Source organism: Belonocnema kinseyi, chromosome 1 (genome assembly GCF_010883055.1).
Source record: "Belonocnema kinseyi isolate 2016_QV_RU_SX_M_011 chromosome 1, B_treatae_v1, whole genome shotgun sequence".
Classification (NCBI taxonomy): domain Eukaryota; kingdom Metazoa; phylum Arthropoda; class Insecta; order Hymenoptera; family Cynipidae; genus Belonocnema; species Belonocnema kinseyi.
Window position 1 is genome coordinate 81,350,975 of NC_046657.1, and position 8,575 is coordinate 81,359,549.

At 33.1% G+C, this 8,575-nt stretch overlaps 1 protein-coding gene across 1 annotated transcript in view; it reads left to right on the top strand.

Annotated features, from left to right (window-relative positions):
* Positions 1-1,706: 1,706 nt before the first annotated feature.
* Positions 1,707-8,575, top strand: part of LOC117172198 — a 19,297-nt gene continuing 12,428 nt past the window's right edge. The window contains exon 1 of the mRNA XM_033360034.1: positions 1,707-1,788. Within this exon, the coding sequence (XP_033215925.1) occupies positions 1,737-1,788 (52 nt within the window). The 5' untranslated portion in view covers positions 1,707-1,736. The remainder of the gene's footprint in view (positions 1,789-8,575) is intronic.

An 8,575-nucleotide genomic window follows, 5' to 3' on the forward strand; every position in this document is an offset into this window, starting at 1 on the left:
TAAAAAACGAAATATTTTTTATAATTTTTTTAAAGTTTCAACTGGAATAGTTAAATTTTCAGTAAAAAAATTAATGTTTAGTCAAAGAAGAAACGAATTTTCAACAAAATAGCTCATATTTCAATTGATGAGATAAATTTTCAATTAAAATTGTGAATCTTAAATAAAAAAAATTAATTTTTAACAAAAGAGTTTAACTTTCAACCAAATATTAAATTTCCATTTAAAAAAGATGAATTTTAAACAAAAAAATGCAGTATTTGAAATTTTGCACGAAAAAGATCTTAATTTTTAATTTAAAAAAACAGTCCAATTCAATCAAAAAAGAAAATTTAAAGCAAAAAGATTGATTTTATAACAAAAATGAACGAATTTTCAACAAGATACTTAAATTTACATTTAGATACTTGAAGTTTCGACAAAAAAGACACCTTTTACACCAAATAGTTGAATTTCGAATCTCGAAACTGAAACAGTTGAATTTTAAACAACAAAAATGAATTTTTAACTAAAATGATAAATCTCTAACTGGAATAGTTGAATTATTATAATTGCGCTTCATTTGAATGTAATTTGGGTTTGAAAAAAAGTAAAAAAATGAGGTTGCTCTTACATGGCCTTCATAGTTGAATTTCTACCAAAAAGTAAAATTTTATATAAAAAGGTGAGTTTTCGACTAAAATAATGAATCTTCAACTGCAATAATTAAATTTCCAACATAAATTTATTAATAAAAAGAAGATTAATTTATACTAAAAATGACAAATTTTCAACTGGAAAAGAGAATTTTTCAACCAAAAATTGACTAGTTAAATTTTTATTTTAAAAAATGGACAAACTGTTAAATTTTTAAGCAAAAAGATTAATTTTCTGCAAAAAAAAAATTTTTTCCAACAAGATATATAAATTGGCATCCAGATACTTGAATTTTCAACGAAAAATATAATAATTAAATTTTCTGTAGAAAAAATTAATCTTAAACAAACAAAAAAAAACAAAAGAATTTCGAACAAAATAGTTAATTGAAGTGATATGAAGCTACTTTCACAAATAAAGAATCATTTTAGTTAAATTCCATACTGCAATTAAAAAAAAAATGAGCACGTTCTCAAAAAAATTCCTAGACTTAAAAAAAATGCCCTGACATTTGCAGGTTCTCTACATTTTCAGGTAGGGTAGACACCCTGTTATAAGGGACTATTAATGAAACATTTTAGAATAAGAACATATTTTATTTCTAATAAATGGTATTATTAAACAAATAAAAAAATATAGTTGTGAAGACTCACTGATTTTCTTAACGATTTATTTTTTAAAATAATTTTTGTTTCAATGCATGAGGTTATAAGAACATCATTAAGAATCCTGAAAACCATTCTTTTTCAAAATACTTCTCTTCGTTTCATGCATCATTTCGTAGAGAAATTTAAAAAAATCGAAAATTCATCAGATTTTAGAGTGCGTTTACTCAAAACATAAATTATTTCAGAATCTTAAGATAAAAGGACAATGCACGTGACGTATGTGGGATTAACAACCACTACACTGAATAAATTTTGTGATGCTCATTAAAAGTTTTTATGTTACCAAGTTCAAAAAGAGCCGTTTACGATCCATGCTCGTGACGGGGAAAAGCAAATATCTCAGAATAGTATATATTCTCGAAGCATTCTAATTTGCAATAGTTAACCTGTTCTCTAAATTCTTCATTATCAGTATTTTCTGCATTTCAAAAAATGAGGATCCTTTATAAAATGATCTCCTTGCTCGTTATTCTTAATTCCATTGGTAAATATAGAATAAATTAATATAATATTTAAGCGTGTTCTATAGCTCGAAGTTTCTCAATTATTAACTTGATTAAAAAAATCGACAAAAAATTTACTTGCGGAATTACTGGTTCAATAATTTAGTAAATCAATAGATTGACATAAATTTTTTTCCCTGAAATTAAAAATTTAATTTTTAGCACTTTTTCCTTCAAAAAAATTGTAAAAAATATTGTTTATGTCCTTCTGGAACTTAAAACTTTAATGGGTTTAAGTTAAAAAAAAAACAAGCTGTCATTTTCTTTTCTCAGGCAATTTTTAAACTAAATTATAAAATTATTATTAATATCACATTCTTGTATTTCTTAGTGTATCTATGTATTATATTAAGTAATGGAAAAAAAGGATGGACAACGTTTTTTATAATTGATGGAAATTGTTCTCTAAACTTCAGAATTTCCATTAAATATTCTTTATAATATGTTATAAGCAATCAAACCTTTGAATTTGTTTAAATACCGATTTCTGACAGAAAAACACTAACAGAACCTAAATTTGTTGAAAACAGTAAGTTTGATTTTGAACGTGAAATGATTTTTGTTAGAAATAACCGATTCTCATTTTAAAAAAACGCTACTATACCCTTTTATGGTTAAAATATTGTAAATATACTTTGAAAGATAATGATTTTTTATTAAAAATTGCAACTTTTGAAGAAAAAGCAATCACATAATATGAACAAAAATTCTTTAATATTGTAATTGTTCTTTCACACGTAATGTTGTTTATTTAAGATATATGATTTTTGATAAAACATGCGAGCATAGTTTCAAATTGTTCAACAATTTTCTATCGCTTTTATTAAAAGTACCGATTTCCGGTTTGAAACGCCAAAGAAATGAAAATTGATCAAATTAATAATTTTTGAATAAAAATTTTTGGAAATACACCAAACTCTCGCTGTCAATCAAGTGTCGGTGGTTGCCTTCAAATAACCTTGGACTGATTTCGTGGGGATCGAAACGTAAACAGTGTGGGCCGCCTGATTCTAGGGCCGCAGTTCTAGGAAGGCCGAGAACGAGGTGACTGATAGCGATAGTTTGGTGTATATTTCTTTTCTTTCATTTTTTTATATCAAAGACTTCATGTGAAAAACGTGAATATAGCCAGCTATTGTTCAATAATTGAAAATTTTGTTTGAACTGTTAATTTTTGTTTCAAAATAAATAAAAAAATTTTTTAAACCTAAAATCGTTAAAAGTTATGAACCTTTCAAATCTGATGATTTTTAGAGTATTGGTGTTATTTTGTCGACCAGGGAAATTAATTAATTTATGATGTTAAATTTTTAGCGATTACTGGTACAATAATTTTTTTGACAAACGAGGAAAGTAACCGACCTCGGCCCGGGTTCAAACCTGTAATGCCACTATGTATGAGTGCAGCGTTAACCATTTACTTCAACAGGACCAAAGTAGACCGTTTCTGTTTTGTTTTCGGAATTTTTGCACTTTTTCTAATTCAATAGCTTGTTTATATTTGCTGCTCTTAATAGAAAATAAGGATTTAAATCATCGTTACGATGAGAATCTGGTTCGAATATTGTGATGATTTTTGTTTTTAAATAACGCATTTTTGTATAATTCGCTATAGAAATCTAAAATTTAAAAAAAATTAAGATCCTTCAGATTCTATTGTTCTTGGCAAAAAATGCTTATTCACCGAAAGACGTAAAATGCTGAAAATTGTTCTCTGTTGCAAAATGCAAACATAGCCTAAAATTGTTGAAAACTGGAAATCCTCATGATCTTTTTTGTTTAGAAATGCTCATTTCCGGTGAAAAAGTAAACATAGTCAAGAATTTTTAAGTCTTCTTCGAAAATTTATGATTTTATAAAAAAATTCTTTAAAGACATACTGTTTTCCACTAAAAATCACTCGGATGGATCAGGGTTTTCATCATAGCCACGGACTAACTGAAGTGACTGATGAGATGAGGATGTTATAATTTCATTTAATACGATGTTTGAAATCTCTTGCGGCGATGGTGTAGGTACAAAATAACGAACATGGCATAGTTTCGAGCTCATCTTTTACAGCTCTTATACTTAAACAGCGGCCGCGAGCGTTATAGGTGGCAATAGTTACCTCTAGATACTTTCTTAGAGCTACCCCATATAGCATATTTCCCTAAAAAATCTTGCCTTCCCTTAGGACTTGGTCCAAGGATGGTCCAAGGATTTGCGAATGAAAGAAAGAAAACTTGTAGAATATCCGGGGGTTTTCGAGATTCCCGGATCAATAAAATGTTGAAAAATCAACAAATTTATTAAGGAAATTATTATGTTCACGACAAATATAAATTTTGCGTAAGATAGAAATCAGCGGGTAGCAGACCACAGCATTTGAACGATTAGAATCGTTTACAAATTTTTTTTACTCACCTTAAATTTTGCGAAATATGTTGCGAAATACGTTGCGAAATGGAGTCAATTGCAGACAAAATTGACATGCCTTGTGTGTCTCTTCTAACTGTATTTGTGATCGGAAAAAATATAGATTGAGTCAGTGGCGTACCTATCAAAAAATTCAAAGTTGGATTTAACCAACACCTTTAAACCTAGGTTGAAACGTTGGTTCATGTTCGCCGACACTTTTTTGTTTTTAAAGAAAGTAAATTAATTTGACAAAATTTGGATAGAGAATTAAATATTTTTATTGAAAATAGCTCAAATTAATGTAATCTAGATATGAATGAATTTAATATTAAAATTTGTTTTTAAAAGTGGTAGAGATTTTGTTGATGCTTGAACAAAAAATTTTAAATAGAAATTTCAAAATAATAGTATCAAATAATTAAATTTCCTCGATAATTCCTACGGCTCAAAAATTTATTTATTTTTTAATGTTAACTCAAAAACGCTAATTAACATTTCAGACATAAAAAAGTATAGCGATTGGTAAGTAACGGTCGTCACGTAAATTAATTCGCCGTTTCAAGTAGAAGCATTCTTATATCTCCGGCAATTAATCTCAGTTGCAAATTAAATTAGTTCCCGAGTAAGTTTTTAAAGACTGATCAGATTAGTTTGCAATTTTACACACAGTTTAAAGGACCAAAAAGAAAGATCGAGTTCGCTAACCAGAACTTTTTGACCAACCGTTTTAATTTTAACCATTAAAAAAAGTAATACAAAATAAAAAAATTTCATTTTGCTGTCCAACTATGTGTGTTTAATAAAACCGCCCTCTAAGCTGTTGCTAGTACACTACTGCCTCCTCAATGTTCAAGATGTTCAGTGCGTCTTAGGTGCAAATTGCCTGTAGCCGAAACCACAATAAGATGAATAGGTGCATGATACACATTCCTCTAAATGGTCTTTACTTCATGCCTTAACTCGCTATACTTATGGTTTAGATAGTAACATCGCAATGTCAGATGTAATCTTCGTTTTCTGAAACGGCTACTGGAATATATCCATAGAAAGGCATCCATTCTGTTAAGAGTCCTAGGTTTGTCCTAGGCAAGTTGTTGATGTATAATGCCCGCTACATTATTATGTCTGTGCGTATATTCTCTCTGATTTGCTTAATAGGTTTAATGCTAAAACGAACCATAGTACACTGAAGAAGTCTTCTTGAAATATACCCATCGTAATGCGAATTGATCTAGTTATCCTTGATTGTCCACGATCAAAATACTTGATTCTTGATACTTGGAAGACAGGCTATGGGTCGAAAATCAGATGGATTTTGAGCGTCTGGTTTCTTTGGTAACATATACGTAGTACCCTGGGGCATAAAGTCTGGAATCAGATCTGGGTGTTCAATGATCTTCTGAAAACGCCTTGCCTGATCTTCCATGGTGGATCTCAATCCCTTGCTGGGACAAAAACTGCATTTGCAGGCCTAATTTTCCGACCCAACGTTCTAACGGTTGCCACAGCTGCGCAGTATACAAGAGTTTGCACCTCTAACGCAGTTTGTGCTACGTTAAAAAAAGTAGTTAAAACCTTGCTGTCGAGATGTGCTATTAATGCACGCAGATCATTTTTGATGTTCATTTTGGGCAGAGAAGGCCTTAGTGTTAGTTCTACATATCTGTACTCTAGTAAAGCATGACCAAAATTCCTTTCCAGGTGCTGTAGTTTTTCTGCGATTTCCTTATCCACATCATCGATAGTAATATCCGAATTTTTATCTGCCAGATTCTGCTCATTTATTTTTGTGGCTAGCTCTGGGTATTCAAGTAAGAAGAGTCTATGATGTTCTTTCCTCACATTTTCCCCACATTTAATTGCCAAAAAATAAAAGCGCATAACACCTCTGTTTATATGGCATGTCCAATTTTGACGCTTTTTTGGTTGCTGAACCTCTGCTTCTACCTCTGGTTGTATATGGTCATCCACCTCTGGAGGATGTGGTGGTGTTGGACCATCAATAGGTTGAAGAAGAACATCTATTGCTCCTGCTTGACCGTTCGACGCGGCGTCCTCAGAACCATTTCGCTAGCCCCATCTCCCACGCAAATTTAACTTTTTTTCGCCAAATATTTAGTGCAGAATTTGTTCAAATTTGTACAACCAACTTCAACCTCTTAAAACTACCCCCTGTTCGGAAAACACCATAGCGAATCCAGCGAAACATACCGCTAGTCCCAAGATTATCCAAAATCAACTTTATATGGGTGCATTATTTTCGTCATAATTTGTTCAAATTTGTGCAACCAACTTCAACCCTTAAAAAATACCGCCTGTTAGGCAAATATTATGGCGGGTCCTTTTTAGGAGTTAAACTTGGTTGCACATATTTAAAAAAATTTAAAACGAAAATAATACACCCATATAAAGTTGATTTTGGATAATGTCGGGACCAGCGGTACGTTTCGCTAACCTCACCATGGTGTTTTTCGTACAGAGGGTCGTCTTTAGGAGTTGAAATTGTTTCCAAAAATTTGAACAAATTAAAACGGAAATAATGCACCCATAGAAAGTAGATTTTGAACAATGTGGCGATCAGTCGCCATGGCGTGTGCCTAACAGGTTTTTTTATGAGTTGAAGTTGGTTTGGATATTCTTGGGGCCAGTGAAACGTTTCACTGGCCCCACCATGGTGTCTTCCGTATTGGGGCTAGTTTTTAGAGGTTAGAGTTGGTTGCACAAATTTGAACAAATTAAGACGAAAATAGTGCACCCATATAAAGCTGAGTTTGGATGTCGGGACCAGCGGTACGTTTCGATGGAGCCGATATCACGTTCGCCTAACAGGGGGTGGTTTTTAGGGGTAGAAGTTTCTTGCCCAAATTTAAACAAATTAAAACGAAAATAATGCACCCATATAAGGTTGATTTTTGATAATATCGGGCCCAGCGAAACTTTTTGTTGGCCCCGCCAGTGTTTTTCTGAGAAATAAGGTACTTCCGATGATGCACAAATTCTAATTTTGGTTGTAAAAATTTGAACAAACTCTGCACTAAATATTTGGCCGAAAAAAGATACATCTGCGTGGGTGGCGGGGCCAGCGAAATGGTCCTGGCATCCTCTAACTGATGTTCATTGCCGTCGTTTTTCCACGCCAAATCAACCAGTTGTTTAATCTCCATTGCTCGGTCTTCTGTAACATGTAGATTAGTCCTGATGTCCTATACCTTAGCGATAAGATCTCTTAGTGCGATTTTCTGTATATTAGGATACTTTGCAGCAAATTTCGTTCTCAAATTGTACTCTTTTTCCATTTTTGTTTCAAACTTGCATTTTCGTAATAGAGATGCACCAATTCCTCTTTCATTGTGGTATCCCAATTGATGCTCTCCCACGGTATTTTTGCCGAGGTGGTTGGCTGCAAATAGCTAACGGTAGCCATTAGGCACAGTTGAGGTTCCACTGCTTACCGTTTGTCGCAGATGTTCTTCCTGGCTAGCTGTTTGATTAGTGAGATCTGCCTGACCATCGCGCAGCTCACCATCGCGAACGTCCTGCATGCTGTGGCCCCCAGCTGTGGCTCCCGGGGCATGGGAAACCCTGTCTGTCGCAATGCTACCGCTTACATTGTTGTCAAAGTTATGAGAGGAAAGCTCAAGCCCTACCACGACATCAACGCGGAACACCTTCGGTAGGGGAGTTATTATTATTATTATTATATAAAAAAATTCTGTGTTGAAATGTTGGCACAGGCTTATACTGCCCAACATGTCGAAGGCATTTTTGGTTAAATTTGGATTTTCATTTGATCATTTTGCACGGGGCTGCCCCGGTATATATCATCAGTCACGGACGCATTTTAATAATGGAATCAAGTGATCTGATGAGAGCAGTCTGTCCAGACATATTGGGCAAAGTCTGGTTTTTACTCCATCATTGGCGGACTGGGTTGCAGTCAAGTACACGATGGGGGGACCTAAATCTTAAGGTGGGTTCCGAAACACCAGAACCTCGGTAAAGGTACATTGAAAAATTTCCAGAGGTACCGGCTCAGGGATCGAACCACAAACCTCTGAGGTGAAATCCGAGTGTCTAACCGACTGAGCCACCGAGGCTCTTATTCTTCTTCTTCTTATTAAACTTTTACTCAGTTAAAACCGGTTATACATCATAGCCACAGATTAAGTCAAGTGATTGATGAGATTAGAATGTTATAAGTTAATTTAAATAATTTAATACGATGCTTGAAACCTCCTACGATGATGTTGTAGGTATACGAGGGTTGATTGATAATTTTCCGGCCTGACCAAGAAAAACAACGTTTTTAAGAATTTTTTTTTTTATTTCTCAACATAATCTCCTCCAAGGCTGATACATTTCTCATAG